The sequence below is a fragment of the Epinephelus fuscoguttatus genome, linkage group LG9 (assembly GCF_011397635.1).
Source record: "Epinephelus fuscoguttatus linkage group LG9, E.fuscoguttatus.final_Chr_v1".
Classification (NCBI taxonomy): Eukaryota; Metazoa; Chordata; class Actinopteri; order Perciformes; family Serranidae; genus Epinephelus; species Epinephelus fuscoguttatus.
The window spans coordinates 28,929,817-28,949,485 of record NC_064760.1 but is presented as its reverse complement, the minus strand read 5'-3'; the positions used below and the strand labels follow the sequence as shown (position 1 = coordinate 28,949,485).

The 19,669-nt window shown below is 41.1% G+C and overlaps 1 protein-coding gene across 3 annotated transcripts in view; it reads left to right on the top strand.

Annotated features, from left to right (window-relative positions):
- Positions 1–19,135, top strand: part of flt4 (fms related receptor tyrosine kinase 4) — a 62,598-nt gene extending 43,463 nt beyond the window's left edge. For 2 of the 3 annotated variants that reach the window (XM_049586094.1, XM_049586096.1), the window contains exons 15-30: positions 2,867–2,998; positions 3,574–3,680; positions 7,074–7,209; positions 7,718–7,822; positions 8,009–8,122; positions 9,842–9,930; positions 10,131–10,290; positions 10,399–10,493; positions 11,990–12,112; positions 12,286–12,397; positions 12,649–12,748; positions 12,981–13,086; positions 13,166–13,290; positions 15,520–15,640; positions 15,812–15,897; positions 18,535–19,135. In XM_049586094.1, coding sequence (XP_049442051.1) covers positions 2,867–2,998; positions 3,574–3,680; positions 7,074–7,209; positions 7,718–7,822; positions 8,009–8,122; positions 9,842–9,930; positions 10,131–10,290; positions 10,399–10,493; positions 11,990–12,112; positions 12,286–12,397; positions 12,649–12,748; positions 12,981–13,086; positions 13,166–13,290; positions 15,520–15,640; positions 15,812–15,897; positions 18,535–18,754 — 1,931 coding nt within the window. In that variant the 3' untranslated portion in view covers positions 18,755–19,135. The remainder of the gene's footprint in view (positions 1–2,866; positions 2,999–3,573; positions 3,681–7,073; positions 7,210–7,717; positions 7,823–8,008; positions 8,123–9,841; positions 9,931–10,130; positions 10,291–10,398; positions 10,494–11,989; positions 12,113–12,285; positions 12,398–12,648; positions 12,749–12,980; positions 13,087–13,165; positions 13,291–15,519; positions 15,641–15,811; positions 15,898–18,534) is intronic. The other variant, XM_049586095.1, reaches the window with a different exon arrangement.
- Positions 19,136–19,669: the final 534 nt, after the last annotated feature.

Genomic DNA, 19,669 nt, shown 5'->3' with positions numbered 1-19,669 from the left:
ACAGAACTCTGTTGGAAAAATGTAATTAGATTCTTTATTACACCCAAAATTAGGGGCATATACTTGCCTACGGCACATCCATGTTGGAGAAAATGTGGAGGAACAAATGTAGACCGTTCCCTTGTATTTCGACTTTGTCCTAAACTTGTACAGTTGTTGGGAAATGTTCATGACTATTATCAAAATTTGGTCATGTGAAGTACTGGACTTTGGTTATATGACAGGAAATACATTGTTAAGAGAAGACAGATATTGGTTGGCTGTTGGAAGTCTTGATGGTTGTTTGTAAAAAGGCCATTACATTGAGAAGGTCATTACACTGGTACAGAACCAATGACTGTATATAAAGATGGACAGCGTGTCTCCACTTCTTCTCACTGTCCAAAAATTAACCCAAAACATCCTGGATACGGCTGACATAATTTGGAGCCAGAGTCTTCAGAAACTGGAACCAAGATATTGAGTTCCTGGCCTGCCCATACATCCGCCTGACACACTGATCCCAAACACACTGTAACATCAAATAACTAATTAAAACCAAACCTATCAGACAAATGAACACTTGAACAAACATCGGCGTTATAAGAGCTGCCTAAAATGACAGAAACCATCTTAGGTATGGATTGGCCTATGTCCCATCCGCTAACAAAGAGGGGGCGGTGTTATGACCTTTACTGCTGCCACCAGAGGGCATTTGAGATGTGTAGAACTGCAACTCCTGAGTCCATCACGTGATGCCACTGGCCCCAAAAAGACTTTTCCCATTGACTCACATTGGGAAAGAGATGTCTGTAAATCAGTGGATACATTTTTTCTGAGCATCACAAACCCCTCGAAACAGCTTTTCAATATCCATTGGTCCGATAAAGAGCTACACAAAAGAGCCGCGCAATTAAATCATATTCAAGTTAGCGGAGCACTGAAATGGAAGCAGATGGCTTGGCCAACGGAAGTCTCAAGTGCTCCTGAGAGACAGAGCGCATTAATGTCCGGTCCCAAACAAAGGGGAAAACAATTCATCATCATCATCATCCATTGGCTTTGTACAAGCAAACTACACAAAAACACCTAAAAGCTGCTTTGTATTAGGAGGATGCACTGCCAACATGCTAAAGAATCTATAACTAAGGTTTTACAAGCTGCCAAACTGAAAGACTGAGCTTTAAAGCAATAAGATGTGAGGCACCAGCAGGAATATAGAGGAAAACTTTGGGATCCTAACACTCAGTATGCTAATATGCCTAATTGTGGACAGAAAAACAGTAGAAATTGTATCATGTACAAGATAGGTAAGGAGAGGGGACACTGAGATAGATCATCAAGATTAAGATGTAACTTTTCCTCTCTGGTAGTTATAAGGCACTAAAATAATCCTTAGACAGGCTGACATCTAATGCTTTTAGTGAGCTACAGCTATTATGTTAGCGTTTCAGCCCTTAGTTGCCTTTTGTAGAGCTGCAAGTTCTTACCCCCGGTGAGTATGATGCATTAATGATCTGTCGCTATGGGCCCACTATTCAAGGGCTCTGGGCCTAATAATGCATAAGCAACGCTAATCATCCGGGTAATTTTAAATGTGGCAATTGAATGTTTTTGGCTTCATGCGCCACTTAGCACCTTTCATAGAAATGAACAGGGCCCCGCCTCCAATGCTGTATCCAGGTCTCTTTATACATCCTCGGAGCTGTCATGTCGTCCATCTTTATACGTATATACTAGTCAATAGGCAGAACTAACAACACAAGATAGATGTCTTGTCAATTTTTAAATTCATCACAAACTAATTTGATAATCGATTAATCCGTTTGAGCAATTTCTTAAAGAAAAAGAGTCAAAGTTCTCTGATTCTGGCTTCTTAAATGTTAATATTTTTTGGTTTGTTACTTCTTTATGACAGTAAACTGACTCTTTTGAGGACATCATCTTGGGCTTTGGGAAACACTCACATTTTTCAGCTTTTTCCTGACACTTTAGAGACCACACAACTAATCAGCTAATGGAGAAAATAACTGACGGATTGATCGACAGTGAAAACAAGTGTTAGTTGCAGCCCTAAAAGAAGTACATACTCATAGGATGAGAGCTCAACAGGAGTGACGTCAAGAGAAATATATGTTTACACATTCAACAGAATGAGAGAATGAATCGCTGAAAATGTCACAGGAATAAATAGGTTTTATGGGGGCAGGGCAATCTAGATGTTTTAATATTTTCATTTTTATTTGTTTGGGTGTATGTAATCTATCTGTAATGGAAAACTTTTTAAAAAAGTATTAAAAAAAGCAGAAACAATAAGCTTTGTTAATATTTACTCAGCGAGCGACAACATTTGGCAGATGTTGCTGTTTTTTTGTTGCACTTTGACGAATGGCAATCCAGCTATTAAAAGCCGACATGGGCACACACACACAGATACACAACCACCCACCAGCCCACCCACACACTCATACTGTTGAGCAAATGTGTCAAACAGAACCAACGACAAAAATACTTGTACGGATGTGTTTGCTGCTCATATGCACACCCACACGTGCACATAAAAGCCTGCAGGCCGATAGACATGGCTCATTAGCTTTCTCAGCGTGCATCTTTTCTTAACATCTGAAGGATATGTGGGGGTGGGAGGGAGGAGGCGGGGCGGTCAATACGGATCTGAGTGACAGCTGATGATCGGGGTTCACTCAGAGGGGCTGCTGGGACACCTCGCAGGGGGACGGGATTATAAATGAATGCTATGGATTGAAGTCCAGAGGTGTGACGGGAATTCAGGAAATGTTGTTGAAAAAGTTGCTGGATTTACGATGTGAGAGGTGCAGGAGTATTGAAGTGTGGCGTTTTGTGTGTGTGTGTGTGTGTCATTATTCAGGGATCCAGCTGCAGGACTCAAACCGCACACTGAGTATCCAAAGGGTTACAGAGGAGGATGCTGGGCTGTACACCTGCACCGCCTGCAACCAGTGTGGTTGTGTCCACTCCTCAGCCGCCGTACGGGTCATCGGTGAGACAGCCACACACACACACACACATACACACTCACAGGTACAGAAACAGAGGGCTGCATACAATCACAAAGACACCTGAATCCACTCGCTCACATGCTCGCTGCTGACATGCTTCTCTGAGTGCACTCAGGCCTGAAATCACCGTTGCCCTTGAGCTCCCATCTCCACGCACAAAATGTACATGTCTGGATTTTACACATTCACCTCACACTTTTCACTGCAGCTGTTTTTATGTGCTTTTGTTGAGTATCGCTCTCCACAGCAAAAAAATCAAGGAGCATTGACTGCTGGGACATTTCATATTCAGAGTGAATAATTTAATGGGTTTGCTGGAAGTGTGCTCATGATGAATGGCTGAAATGATTAAGTGACTGCACAGCACATTGATGTAACCTGAAGATTTTCAATGTAAGGAGTTTGCGAGAAGGATCAATAGTCTGTAATATAGCACCCCCTACAGTTGGTGAAGAGTAGTGTCACCAAAGAAAGATGAAGGCCTGTGAGAGAACAGAGTGGTTTCAGACAAAACATTTCCATCTTAACGTCTCTTTCTTTCTTTGTGTCTGTCAAGGTTCAAGCGATAAGGCCAATGTGGAGATTGTAATCCTCATCGGGACCGGAGTCATTGCTGTTTTCTTCTGGGCCTTGCTCATCCTTATCTTCTGCAATGTGAAGCGGGTCAGAGGGCGCCACGTTTTCTTTTTTGTGTGTGTCTGTGTGTTTGTGAGAGAAACTGACAGACTGTGACGGTGAAACTTTAACCTCTGACTCACAACATGTCTGTTGGCGTTAGAGCGCAACCAGTTTGATCTTGGAGGACAGTCTGCAGTTTACACCTCAGATAGAATCAGACAATATCTGCTGGGAAGGAGTCTAATTAGTCATCACGCGTCTATAATGAGGCTCAAATTGCTTTTTATTTTTCCTCACTTGGTCACTTATTAGATCGCCTCTCACTGTCATTTGGCAGTGAGTTCACAGTGTGGTGCTGTCATTAACAAATTAATTAAGAGACAGCTTGTTATGCAGAGATGGCTCCTTTTTCTCTCCTCTGTCTTACAGTGGCTCAGTAGCTCTTTTTGTCTTTTGCCTTGCTCGGTTGTGTGCAGAAAATCATTAGTGCCAGGCATAAGAAAAAGTAAATCAGAGGAGAAGGATTTTTTTGTGCATTTCGAGAATAAAGTCAGAATGTTGTAAATTAAGTTTAAATTTGAACTTTTAGAGCAAACCAAACTACTAGCGTTAGCGCATATGGCTGCCTCTAAAAATGCCTTGTGTAGATGAACTAGTGAAACTGTACTTCAGAATTCGTTCCAGTAACAGGTAATTTATTTTTAAATAAGGTTTGGTGATGAGAATTAGGACTTTGAAGAGACTGTGCCAAAACTGAAGTGTCTGTTCAGAAGGAGATACTGCACAGACTTGCAAGTTGGCTGGTAATAGACAGATTCAAGGGTACTGATGGTTACATCTGCGTGCAATACAGAGAGGATATGTTGTAATACAAGACAATTTGATGGACCACAGGAGTTGACTTTATTTTCTACATTTCGACTTTATTCCTGAAATACAAAAAAAAAGTCCTCCTGTGATTGACTTTTCCTCATGCCTGGTCCTATTACCGAAAGGTCACTTTTTTCTCAACATATTGACTTTATTGTCAAAACAAAACAAAACAAAAGAATCTTGTTCCTCTTGTTTTTCCTCATGCCTGGCTCGAGGCAAGATCTTAAAATGTGACCCCCCCCTCCTACCAAAAAAAAAAAAAGAAAGAAAATAATGAGAACACTGAGAACTGGTGTAACCCTCTAATATTATCCTAATAGACGATCACATCACACCAGCTCCTCTCATCATCTTCAATGCTTTACAAGCAGCAGACAGGTTAATGAGCTGAGAGAAGAGTCCAAGCTGGCTGTCTAATAGAAAACCCATTTTCTCTGAGATGCAAAAATATACAGTACCCTAAAGATTAATATGCAGGATACCAAGTATTAGCAGTGTGTTAACATCTATAATATTAATATAGATATACTGGACTGAATTTACAGTGTAGGAGAGACTGAAACTGAAGCTATTTTAGAAAATAATTAGTGCCACATCTAAAGACCTATTTACGCTGTCTCTTGAGTGTCTCTCGACTGAATGTTTTTTAATTGCTTAAGTTAAAAGCTTGCATTCATCATATGAGGTGCAAACGTGTGCGCCACAATGCCACTAATGTAAATACTATGAGAAAAGCAACCAGTCACTTCCATAAACCAAGGGCTCCCTTTAATAATCCTGCTGAGATGACAGATTGTAAAGAGGAAATGACGAGTTCATTTGCGAAACAGATAAGAGCCGTTCTTAAAATGAATAAACCAGCAGTGTGATTGATATTCCTTTGAGTGCACAATAAAAAAAAACATGGTGTATGAAAATTTAAAGACTTTGATACCAGTTTGACAGATGTTCCCTGACTTGCACGCACAAACACAAAAATATGACTTAGGAAAATAAATGAGAATGGAAATATATGTTTTTTTCAAATGAGTCCTTCAAATGGTGCTTGGAAGTTTGCTTTGAATAAAAATGGCTACTGTTTTATTAATTATCTCACTGTATGAAGTGAAATAGGTGTAAAACAGTTCTTAAAGCTGAGGTAGGCAAGAATCTGTAAATATATAACATAATATACACAGCATATGCACACGTTTCATACCATAAGCCAGTGTTTCCCATACATTGATTTATTTAATCCTATTTCATTGTGTAGTTGCCCATAGCTCATTCGCTTAGCCCTCCCTTAACCCCGTTTTCTCTTCCCACGGTCCTACCGCCTCACTCCCCGCCACTGCTGGCTCTCCTCCAGAGGAAGCAGCACAGGAGACAGACCTTCATTCCATAGCTGTAGCAGCCCGAATTCAGCCAGTGCAGTCCAGGTTTAACTGTGTAACAGCAGCAACAGAAAGTTTACTGATCTGGCAGCAAATTGGGGCTTTCTTATTTGCACTGGCTTTGATTTGTGTTGCTACATGCTAACTTGAGGTTCATCTCTGGATCTGCTCCCCACTCTCCTGCTGGTGAGGTGGTCTGCAGCAGCAATCAAGTCTCTACCTACATTACATTAGAACTTAAAGCCACAGCCGTGAGCCTTAAGCTCCAGTTAGTAGAAAGCTAAACTATTAGCAACATTTTCTGTCCATCTCTGAAACTCTTTGCCAATATTGACACGTGTGTTTTGTTTATTATCAGACACTTTTTTTTTTTTTTGACTCTCTTCTTGATAAGTCCATCTCCCTTGTTTGGGTTGCAAGGTAGGCAGTTGTTGCCAATGCTGAAATAGCAACTTTCCCTACAGGATTCTCCACCTTGTAATCAGGCTTTCATGAAGGGACGTGTTCCCAAACAGCCAACAGGCACTCCCTGTCTCTGAAATGAACTGTGTTGGCCAGAGTCTCCCATCGACCCTAGATTTTCTAAAGCCAGAAAACAGAGCCAAGAGGAGGTGCAGAAGTCTGGTGTTCTCTCAGACCACTTGAATTTGAATATGCTCGAAGTTTATTATGGGATTTTTGCCAAAATCAAATTGCCTACTTCAGTTTTAATTGTTTCGAAAAGCCACATAGAGTCATTTACAGTACCATTAGATCAAGTTGTGTATGAAGATTAATATAGTTAATGAATGCATCTGCTGTGGATAAAATGGCTGCCATCAAAAACTGGAGGCTGTAGCTTTAATGCACATATTCCTGCTGCTAATGGCTACAGGTGTCTAACTACACATTATTAGACCTATACTGCCTGTACCAGCAGTTGGCCCTGAAAGCCATCCAATAGGAAAATGGTTGCTTTTACTGTAATATGCTTTCTGATTGTCAAAATTTTGTACAGAAAGTCAGCCTTTGCTCCAGCTTGATCAAATTCAGATTTTGACTCATCTAATGTGATAGCAGCTTTTATCATCCTGAGCGTGATAGAAGCCTGTCTCTTTAGCTGAGGAGAAAACATCACAGCCAACAGGATCACATGTTCAATACACACTATAGTCGATGTTTGACGTGAGCTCTTTGTCTCTCTGAACCTCAGGTTAACCCGGCAGACATAAAGATGGGCTATCTGTCAATCATCATGGACCCGGGGGAGGTGCCTCTGGATGAGCAGTGTGAATACCTGCCCTACGACTCCTCGCAGTGGGAGATCTCCAGAGACAGACTCCGACTTGGTGAGCAGTCGGGAAGGGTGGGAGAAAAGGATGTATGTATGTTGGTACAAACAAGTGAATGGGAGTGAGGGGAGGGGGAGGGGGATTGTGAGGAAGGAAATATGCAGGCAGAGATGGAAGCGAATAGATGGATGAAACTGAATTAGTTTTCCATTTCCAGAATCCTTAATGGCATGAGTTTGGATCGCAGCCAGCCGGGCAAAGAGCTGCCAAGTAAAGTGCTAATGTTAAATATGTGCTCATTCCCAGCACAGCTTCTTAAAAACGCCCTGAGGAAAAGCATCTGTTCCACGACAGATCCCAACTTATGGGAACATGTTATTTCCAAATGCTGCAATTGAGATTCTAATTCCCCCCCCCCTTGTCTATATGGATGCCAGATGCATTTACATTTTGCAACTGCTCCCGACCGTGACTGTTTGTGTATCCCAATGAGCCTCAAAACCAAGCCTGCATAGATCAATGAGCATGAATATTTTGTGTTTTTCTGTTCTTTCTCCTGACATAGGAAAGGTTTTAGGCCACGGTGCCTTTGGAAAAGTAATTGAAGCATCAATCTATGGCATCAACAAGAGCAACAGTTTGGACACAGTGGCTGTCAAGATGTTGAAGGGTGAGATTTGTCTTTGTGTTTCATTGTTGTAGGAAGTTTTCTAAGAAGCCAAGTGATGAATGATGTATGTAACATATGACCTAGTTATTTAACAACACATAAACAAACAATAAGATTGTTAAATAATGTTCCACTTTGTGTGTGTGTATATGTGTGTGTGTGTGTGTGTGTGTGTGTGTCTTTCAGACGGAGCCACAGCCAGTGAGCACAAGGCCTTGATGTCAGAGTTAAAGATACTGATCCACATTGGTAACCATCTGAATGTGGTGAACCTGTTAGGAGCCTGCACCAAACCAAATGGTGAGATTTACATGTGTTACATCTCATATGTGTGTGTGTTAAAAATATCAAATATTCATGTCATAATTAGTGGTTTTAGAGATTAAAGGGTACCATCTGTATTTTTAAATCTGGTCCCATTTTTCCATGCTTTTGTGTCAAAGTGATGAATGGGAATAACATCTTTTTAAAATTGGTCCAGTATTGTGCACGACTGCTGCAGCTGCCAGCAGTGAATCAGGCTGCAGTGTGACCACACTGGGCATGTTTGCACCGTCAGTGTTTGTTGACTAAAATTGCTTGTTTTTGCCACTGACAGGCTCAGATTATTATTTTAGGTGTCTGACAACATTATAGAAAGGATCCCTAGACATAGACATTTTTGCTGAAGAGTAAGATCCTTTTTGATTAGCCAGAGCCAGCCCTGAAATCGCTATCTCCAAACCAACCAGACTCCATGTAAATGAACAGCAATTTTATCATTGTAAAACACACTTCATTCAATGTTGATAGAAACAAAATACAACTCACAAAATCTGTCTTGGCTCGTCTTTTCACTGTTCCAACAATCACCAAGTTTTGTTTGGTTGAAATAACCCATAATCCACCCAGTAAGATGCGAAAATATTCTGGCTCTGTACAAACTAAAATTACTGGGTTTTTTTACATGGAGTCTGGTGGGTTTGGCAGTGGTGATTTCAGGGCTGGTTCTGGTTCAACAAAAAGTATCTTACTCTTTAACAGTAAAGGTCTATCTCTGTATGGATACAGTCAGTAAGTTGGTAGACACTTAAAATAACAATCTGAACCTGTCAGTGGCAAAAACAAGCACTTCTAATGGATGTAAATAGGATAGTGAGAACATGCCTAATTTTTTTAATAATTTTTTGTGTCAAAGCCACAGAGAGCCACTGTAGAGCCGCAGGTCGCCTACCCCTGCCCTAGCGATTACATTACAGCCTGTTTAGCTGCTGTCAGCTGCAGTGCTTTGCTCAGTACTTGGCCAACTTCAAAAACTGTTGTTTCCACTAGTCACTTAGACACAAAACATGGTGAATAGGATTCAGGTTGAAATATACCAAACTTGTGTGTTCATGAGCTTTAAGTTGTAATGTGGTTACAACATAATACCATATAACAAATTACATGCAAGGTGAAATTGACATGCATTACGTGAATTAATGAAAAGTTTCTTACCATCAACCAAACATCTACTTTTGTCCACCATATTTCTGCAAATATGACGTCAAAGACAGCAAGTTTTCACAGACTTTCCAACTTGAGGCTGCGTTCTTGTGAATCTTCCCAGTCAGGACCTCATTTTCCCAATCATTCCGACACCACATGAAAGCCCTCAAAACTCTTTTTTATGGGTGTTTACATAATGTTGTCTCCCCCTGCAGCTTCCATACAACATTTTTTAGAACAGTCAAACAGCTGCCTCTCTTTTTCTTTGACACCCTGATTTTATGTCCATACATCAGTTTGACCCGTGAGCACGTTTTTGAGGGGCGCACATCTGAAAATGTTTAACCCTGTTTACCCTAACAAAGGAAATGCTTACAGAAGGCCACCTCTCACTATTTGGAAGATGTGAAAAAACGAGCTCCTTAACAAGAGGCAGAGGTCATTTTAATGGGTTTTATCAAGTGAAGAAACATTTCAGGGTGTGTTGAAATATTTGTAGCTTTATTCTTACAGTCACTGTGAAGCTGAGTGTTGTATTGTCTTTGTCATCAGGTCCACTGATGGTGATAGTGGAATACTGCAAGTATGGGAATCTGTCCAACTTCCTACGAGCCAAGAGAGAGTTTTTCCTCCCGTACAGGGTACCCAAAACAGTGCAGACACTGAAGCACTGTTTACTGTTTTATGTTTGTTTGTTCTGCTGCAGAGAGAATCATCTTTGCTTCAGTTGAGCCAATATTTCTTTCTTTGCTCTGTTGTCTTTATTCAACACTAGTTTTTTCTTCCCACAAAACTATGTATTGATTTTGGTGATGATGCACTGACTTGTTCCCGCACTCAGGATCGCTCTCCTAAAACTCAGAGCCAGGTGAGACGGATGATTGAGGCGGGTCAAATGGACCAAAGAGCTCGCCACCCACCTTCTCCTCCCTCCTCCACTCTTACCGGTCCTCAGAGTCCATCAACCAACGCGCCCAATGTGAATCCTGCTGTGGAGAAGTGTGAGTCTGTTTAATTCACAAGAGCATGTTACATAACTCATTGTATCTTTACAGTTCTTCTTCTTTTTTCTGTCTGTGGCTGACCTTCTTTTCATCTTCTCTCTCCAGTGGAGGACTTGTGGAAAACTCCCCTGACGATAGAAGACCTCATTTGCTACAGTTTCCAGGTGGCTCGTGGGATGGAGTTCCTGGCCTCCAGAAAGGTTAATTATCATGACTTGTCATCAGAGGTTGTAGCCTGGATCATTCAGCTTTCCAGTCCTTTGTGCTTGTTAATTAACCATGTGACCATGAACTAGAGCTGTGCCATGATCCCATACTGCTTATTACTGCTAAGCAGGATTTGAATATGTAGCGTGTTTACACAGGAAAAGAGAGAACATTAAATATATTCCAAAATGACAGGTTGCATAATAGATCCAGTTACTTTGTTTGCATGTGCTGTTAATGAACACTACTCTCCCACAATGCAGTGTACTAAGGAAACTGAGAAATACTTCCAGCTGCAAAAAAAAAAAAAAGAAAAAGAAAAAAAAAAGGAATTATGCGCCTTTGGAAAAACATGTTGCTTCCTCTTTAACATGTAATTGCCAATGATATTAAATCAAATAAAATCTGACCAAATAATAAATTCAGGTCAATTTGAATTTCAAATTTAATTGTACTAAAAATGTAATTAAATTAAAAGTTACATTATACAAAAATTATTAGTTCAAAATTTCAAAAAAATGCAAATTATGTTCAGAATTTTTAATTTAAATAATTTATTTAATTTATTTGAATAAAAAATTAATTGATTTAAAAATTAAAAATAATAAAAAATAAAAATTAAATAAATAAAGTTATACATAAAATTCAGAATTTAAAAATGATTCATCAAATTAAAAAAATGAAACAAACATTACATTTTTAATTTGATTCTATTAAATCTGACATTTAGCACAGACTCTTTGGGTAATCTGTTGATGCCAATCTGCATTATTCATTTAATGTGGTGATTATTTAATGTACAATTAATGAACTGTCAAACAAATGTCAATCTTAACAGTGCATTTTTGGTTTGATTTTTCTTTCACACAGACAGCTGAGATTTTTTTTTATGTACACCAGCACCGATCCAAGTATTGACGAGATGTGCAAACTGTCATCTGTGCTGTTACTGGATTTGTTGATGAGCTGATTTAATTCACATTAACAGCCACAGCCCATCTCATGTGTGAATCCACTGGTAATCAGGCGAATAATGAAGTTTAAATGGGGACAAGAAAAGCGGATGTAATTTATAATGAATATAAACAATGTGACCAGACTAAGCGGACTCACAGTTGTGACCTGGTAGGCACGTTTACTCGACAGCTATGTGAATGATGTTGGGTCTCCTGTAGTGATTCCACAGAGCTCAGCCTGGCTGAGACATATTCCAGTCCTGCTGACAAACTGGCACAGAGATACACACAGGCACACAGGCACACACACACACACACACACACACACACTCACACATTTTAAGGCAACAGATTATTAAAATAAACAAATGAATGTTTGGTTATTCCAAATCGTATCTGTAATTCACTCATCAGAGAAAACAGGTTGGAATCAATACATGCAAAACTTCCCGTGAACATACAGACACACAAACATGCACACACACCTGCCCTGCAGAGTTATGATGTATGCGCTGTCGTGTGTGTATCCACAGTGTATCCACAGAGACCTGGCAGCCCGCAACATTCTCCTGTCAGAAAACAACATCGTGAAGATCTGTGACTTCGGCCTGGCCAGAGACATATACAAAGACCCCGACTATGTCAGGAAAGGCAATGTACGGCATCCTCACAGGCTCATTATCCATCTCCATTCACCTTGAGGGAACACTTAACTCCTTCTTTCTCTGTTTTTTAATCACCCACGTAATGGTTACATTTAAAGGTGGGTGTGAGTTGTGTTTATGTGACTGTCGGGTAACGCTTGTCTGGTGTTTCAATGCTTCATCAGGTTCGTCTGCCTTTAAAGTGGATGGCTCCAGAGAGCATCTTTGACAAAGTGTACACCAGCCAGAGTGACGTGTGGTCCTTTGGAGTTCTCCTCTGGGAAATCTTCTCACTGGGTAAAAAAACCCATTTCATCATTTGTATAGAAAAATCAGATGGTTTCAATACAGTCTCCTCCACAAGTGTGTGGTGCTTACGAGAGCCTATCAATCTCAGCTCCTACCAGGAGCAATCAGGAATTTATTCTTCATTAACTTTTAGAGGCAGAATAAATCTTAATCACTGTTATCCAAACACACAATAAGCTGTTTTTTTTCTGTCTCTTACATGTTAATTAATGTTTCATCCTCCTCTTGTCCGCCCTCAGGTGCGTCTCCATACCCGGGAGTGCAGATTGACGAAGACTTTTGCAAGCGGTTGAAAGATGGCGTGAGGATGAGGGCACCTGAGACTGCCTCCCCTGAAATGTAAGCGTGGGCTGTGATTTATTGTTTCTCTCATCGTTGGCTGTCAAATTAGATTTGTAGTCCTTTAATTGCTTGAGCCAATCTTAAGGGCGAACAAGATTCTGCTGATAAATGTTGTACCTTTGACTGGCCTGTATATTAAAGAGAGGATATAGTAGTATATGCAGCTGTGAGTCAGGGTTGGAGACCTCAGTGTTGTCAGTGTTGTGATGGTGCTGCCCTCTGCTGGTAGATATGGCATCATGCTGGCCTGCTGGCAGGGTGAACCCAAAGAAAGACCAACTTTCCCTGCTCTGGTGCAGATCCTGGGAGACCTGCTGCAGGACAACAGCCTGCCTGTAAGTTCATTGAAACTTTACTTGTAGTTATTTTTTTTAGTTTTGTAAAGAGTTTACTGATTTTTTTTCACTCCTTCAGGACGGGAAGGACTACATTCCTCTGAACCACTCACAGAGCTCAGAGGATGATGGCTTCTCGCAGGCCTCATCACGCCCCCCATCTGAGGAGGAACTGAGACTGGCCTGCAACACTCTACCCACCAGGTCCTAATATATACCCTGTCTTCCTTAAAAACGAGTCTTACCATGAGCAATGTGCCTCTAATCGAACACACCCTTTTCTGCCAGTTAAAACAGTTATGGTTATTTTACATGAGAGACTTTGTGTTGTCGTCTGAGCTCCTCTCACTGGTTGGATGGTGACCATGATGTCATGTGCTTCTACGCACCAATCAGGGTTCAGCAACATTGCTCGTGTTGCCAGGTTACTGTCAATCACATCACATCAGATCAAATCGCACCCACACAGTCCTGATGAAGAAGATCAGCTCAGAGTTATTATGCATGCTTATTTAGTCATAAATAATTCATTTTACAGAGTGCTGTTAAATATTTGACAGCAAGTTTTTGGGGGCTGCAACAGCCACAGGAAAGCTGGACTTGTTTACTTTATTAAAAACACAGTGAATCTTTAATGGTGACAAAAACCTGGACATGCAGGCATAAACACTAATCAAGTGTTCAACTTTTTTCCTCTAGTTTTCCCAAACCATGCCTAGTGTAGCCAAAAGGCTCTGTATTTTGAACCAACACATTCTCACTCTGACCTCGTCACATATCGCCATTTGGTCATGGACTTTCCACGTCCAGATACGACGTGCCAGGTACCCTGGATGCGTTGGTTGCTGACATTCTGGGACAACGTGTCAAGTTCTGCCCGTTACATGCATTGTCTTCTTTCAAAATACACTTCCGTTTTCACAGGAAATTAACGGTTACACACAGTCTCTTTCAAAATACATGCACTACGTCAGTTTAACACCGCAAATCGACGTTTTTTTTCCCTTCAACAACTAATATACATGGTTAGGTTTAGACAACAAAAGAACAGGATTTGGCTTTAGAAACTTACAGAATACAAACTCTGCTCTCTCGGGTGAAAGTCCGTGTTTGTTTGACCCATCCGCCCCAGTCGGACTTTCACCACCTTAACTTTCTTCCTTGTCCCGCTGCGTCTATCATGCCGCCTTTTTTCGTTGGTTTCTGACATCGCAAGTCACTGCCCAAGCGCCAGATTTCGACGTCTTTGGAGTGAGACCGTGCTCTCTGAACCAAGAGGGCAAACTCTTTATTACCTCCCACATGGTTAACACCTGCCCATTACAACACCGTTCCTTCCATTCGTACCTTTCATAATAAAAGCCTTAGAAGTACAATGTGCATTACTGCTTACCAGAGGGAACTTGAATTAACCTGGAGCATTTCGCTGACAGGCAAATAGCTTACACTAGCATCGACCACAGTTTCCACACTTACTTCAGTTGTTCCACTGTCCACCATTTCTGTCACTAGGGGATAGTAACTGCACTTACACTCATACTCTTTGGCACCAGTAGCTAGTGATGAAACAAAAAGCACTGTTCTCTCCCTGTCTTGGTTGCACAATGGTTGACATGCTTCCCTCTGTACCATAAAACAAGCCTTCATTTTCATGGAGGATTGTACCCTGTGGCAGACAGAATTGCATAGTGAAAGTGAGGCATAAAGGGAACCAATCTAAACGCTGATGGCGTCATGATTCTACAGCCATTACATTGTGCAATTGACATTTGCTTCCCAGTGATAATTTAAAGCAAAAACACTTATAGTCTATTTCCTCTTTAATTCAGGTTCTTGACCCTGGAAACAGCATCTCACCATTAAGTCCAAATGCACCTTATAAGACTGTCTTCTCATAACTCATGTCTCGCAGTCTTACTCCCATTGTTTTCCCTCCCATTGCTTCACAGTTTAGAATTTATGGAAAACATGATTTGAAAAGTAACCATCTGATTTTACAAGCCATTATAGAAACATGTAGGCGTGTAAAGCTTTTTTCTCACATTGTGTTAATGATGTGAAAGTCATTGTACATCTGTCAGGACGTTTAGCTTGCGGGAAAGAGACGGGTAATTTTAAATTTAAATTAACTGACTGTTCTTATTAAACGAGAGGTCACACACATTCAGACAAGATGTTTTATGTGGTGGGAAAAACAGTATTATTACGGAGATGCATCATCACGTCTGTGTTTTCAGATGATGTTCGCATTGTCTTGAGTCCTAAAGAGTCTCACAGATAATCAAATCAGAGCGCTGACTGAGAAAGTCACGCAGCTGACAACCTATTTATAACAAAAACATCTGAAAATCAAGGGAATGCAACATATTTTACCGTTTCTTGTTTGTCTTATCATGTTTTGATGTGATTATCCTGTCGACACCTCTTGACCAGGTATTATAACTGTGTGCCCTTTGCCGGCTGTGTGTTTGTGGGACCCTCCAAAGTATGCCAGCCCAGAGTGAAGACATTTGAAGAACTGCCTCTGGAGATGCACCCACAGAAAGCTCCTCAAGTAAGCTCTTTATCTTCTTATCAACTGCTGACAACGTGAACAGACTAGTGACATTTGGTGCATTAGTTTTGATTTCGGGAACCTTTTCCTCAGGTAATGACCAAAAATAGTTCCAGACAAAGCAACCGAAGACATTTGATTCACATGATGTCCAACTGTGTCTCTCCCCAGGATAACCAGACAGACAGCGGGATGGTCCTGGCCTCCGAGGAATTAGAGCAGATTGAACACAAGCACAGGGGCACCATCTCGAAAAGGTTAATCATACAAAAGCTTGGATCCATATAACTGTCTGAAAGTGACGCACAACGGATGTGCAGTAGTCACACCACAGAGTCAATATGAGAAAACAGCCATTCTCTCCTGCATGGCAGCAAAATCCACTCACAGCTTTATATAAAGCGAAACTACAGTCAACTTGCCAAGGAGCTAAGCATCAGCAGTAGGTGTAAGCAACAGTCTGACTCATTTGAACCCAGGCCGCATTTTCATCAAAGTTTTGCGAATTAGTGCTCAACAGTGTTCGAGAGCGGCAAAAAGTTCTTTTGCTAAAATTAAAGAATGAGACACTCAGCAAATCACGCCCACGTACAGCAAAGATGGAGGAGGAACCTTTAAGAGCTGCTCTGAAGTGATTACATGATTAATCACATGTATACTCAAAGCAGGAAAAGACGGAAGGATTTTACCAGCCTCTGCCCCCATTGTTCAAAATACCACAGGGGAAATATAGCAACACATTAACCTCTTCCACTCCATAGGCCCATTTGTGTTTTTGTATAGGAGGGACAGGGGATCTCTAGAGGGCGGTAGCAGGTCAGCTGGATATGCTACAAGGAAAGTTTATACATTAACTTAAAGCTGGGAACCTGAAGATGAGTTCGGCTCTGTGTGTCAACTTCTTCGAGTCATAAATCTGTGATAAAAATTGTGTTTTGTTTGGGTGCCTATTTGAACTTTGGAAGTGTATAGTGCATAGAGGCTTAGAACATGATGATGGAAGTGTATGCTTAGTTGCGATGTTACACATAGACACATAAAGACAGTCAAGTTTATTTTTTAAAAGCCTCAATGACTTCCTGTATCTGGGCACTGTAGTTTGATGTCAAACATTGCTAAATCAGGAGTGGGTATTATGGTACCAGACCAGTGTATGTAAACTATAATATACATGTTCATAGAGGTGAAGGAACATGTCACACAGTGCAACAGTGAGGCTCTCTGCTGTGTTTTTAATAGTCTCTGGACAACAATGGAGCTTTATGTAACAGAGAAATAAGCTGACACAGAGAGAAGTTGTTAGTAGGATGAGTTCATTGCTGATTTTGGTCTTTTCATGAGGTCTGTTGACTCATAAGAAACACACAAAAGTCCAAATTTCCACTTTTAGCAGTTAAAGGTTTTGGTTTTCAGCTAACTTCCCTTAATCTGAGAAAGTCGCTAGAGGAAATTGTTGGCATTGTGCATTTCTGAAAACCACAGATACTAGTCCATACCCATTGGTAGCTTTGTCACCTTCTACCTATGCCAATCCTCAATGCCTATGTGCAGTTTCACATAGATTGATCACGTCAGTGAGGAGAAAAACGTGGAACAGACAGAATGACTGACTGACAGAATGACACACCGACAGTTTCCATGATTATGTACAGCATACCATACCATGACTTAGTCATACCAAAAATTAGAAAAAAATCCCCAAACATTTGGCCACAGGGGGAGCCACAGCGATCGGTGGCATTTTAGCCATTTTGAAGCATTTTTCTGTTGTTATAGCGCCACCCAGTTGCCAATTAGAGTTAAATTTCTCCAGTCACCTTGAGGCGTCCTGTTCTACATATCTACCAAGTTTAGTAAAAATCAATATGGCGGTTAGGCCTAGATAAGAAATTAGCTCTCTAGCGCCCCCATTTTGTTTGATGGGGTCAATAATGGAGGGGTCCCCTCAGATTATGTGTGATCATATGCCTACAAAGTTGCGTGGTGATCGGTGAAACCCTTGAGATGTTATACACCTTTATGTGATGAGCCACGCCCTCCGCAATATTCATTGCCTTATAGAAGCTCAGTTTTAGTAAGTTTTATTGGTCCCTATATTATGTTCACTGAGTTTCATGCAGATCGGTCAAACTTCCTAGGAAGAGATCGATTTTAAGTGTTTTTCAAAAAATTTAAAATGGCGGAAAATCTATATAACTGGAAGTTATGGGTTCTTGAGGCAAATTTGTTCCTCATGAGGAGAGGCATCTCTGTGCAAAGTTTCATGTCTCTACAACATACGGGGCATGAGATATGCCCATTCAAAGTTTGCAATTTCAGTCGGTTGCTATAGCGCCCCCCTTTGGCCAATTGATGTAATATTGCTTCATTCGCATCCTCCCATGACCCTCTACTACTGTGCCAAATTTCACATGGATTGACCAAGTCAGTGAGGAGAAAAACATGGAACAGAGACACAGACACACACACACACACACAGTTTCCGTCATTATATAGTAAGATGTTACATTTGTACGTTTCTTACATACATCAGCATATAAATTGACATAGTTCTAGCAGTGTTTGTTGTAACAACATCAGGGTATTTTAAGCCCCAACATACAAACCATAAACAAGTGTGTTTTGTGCCAAAACTTAACCACATGTCAACCACAGCGTTGTCACAACATAAGATTGATAATTGATACATAAAGAAAAGTAGTTTCAACATATTTGCTACATATTCACAGTTTGTAGAAACATACAATGCCAATATTTACTCTGGCAACCAGAATATCTGCACACATCTGTAGAGTTTCTATCCTGATTGCTTATTTCTGAACAGCCAACTGTGCCTCTGTGTGCCTCAGTTGTCAGTACTTGACAGTAATGCTGTGTTTTGGTTCTGTCCCCAGTCGTATGGGCAGCAGCAGCAGCACAGAGCCTCTGACGGCCTCCCACGGTTCCCTGAGTCGAAGCAGCGGCATCGGCACCTCCATGCACCATCCAAACTTCTTCAGCCAGCTTTCAGGTCAGACCTTCTACAACAACGAGTATGGACACCTGTCTGAGGAGGGCTTCTGCGACTTCTTCTCCTCACCTGACGCCCCCTGCCCCGCCTCCTCCAATGTGTAATCTTACCAAAGATGCAGCTCGAGAGAACAGAGAGTTAAAGGAGCAGCTTGGCTCAGGTCAATGGAGGCTTTAATAACATCTCAGTAGTGACATATAACGTATATTGGTCATTTATTAATGAAGATAAATTTATAGATCCTAATGACCAGAGCTTGCCTCTACTCATCTCCTCTTCTCTCTGCGACTGCTGCCTCAACAGACTGAGCTATATGTGCCTGAAGTTCCTCTAACCAGCCACTGGGTGGCAGCATTATGACAAAAACAAACCCTAAGTATTTTCTATTCACACATTTATATTTTTTATCTTTTATATACAGAGTATTCTTCCTTCATTTGTACAAAATATGCCTCATATGGGAAGAAATAAAGATTTTTATCTTCTTCTTGCTCTCCTCTCTTGGATTAATCCAAAGTTAAAGCTGTCATTATTCTGCTGAAGTACCATCTTTTAGGGGCACATTTGCATTTGTCATGCTCTAATGCTAATTACAGGTCCACAAGCGAGCCAGAGCCACAAGCTCTGTGATGATCCACATAACAGACCAATCAACAAAATGAGGGGATATTTGTGGATCTGTGCCACTTAGTGGAGGTGGCGGCGCTTGGATACGCGACACCATGAACAAGGAATAAGTGACGGAGGTAAACAGAGGGATGTAGGGTGAATAAAAGGAGTGAGTCATGCTAAGCACCTCTTATCAGAGCTGGACGTAAGCATGATGACAGCTGTGACAGCTTAACACCCTCTTATATGCTCACATCACAAATGACAACCTGCAGGGTGTTGACTCTGGCTGCCAGCTGAGGGAAATGAGCAGTGTCTGGGTGCAAAGTCCACTTCATACACACACACAGACACAATTACAGCCAGCAGAGCACAGTTAATGTTTTAAAACCAGAGGAACAAAGGTTCTG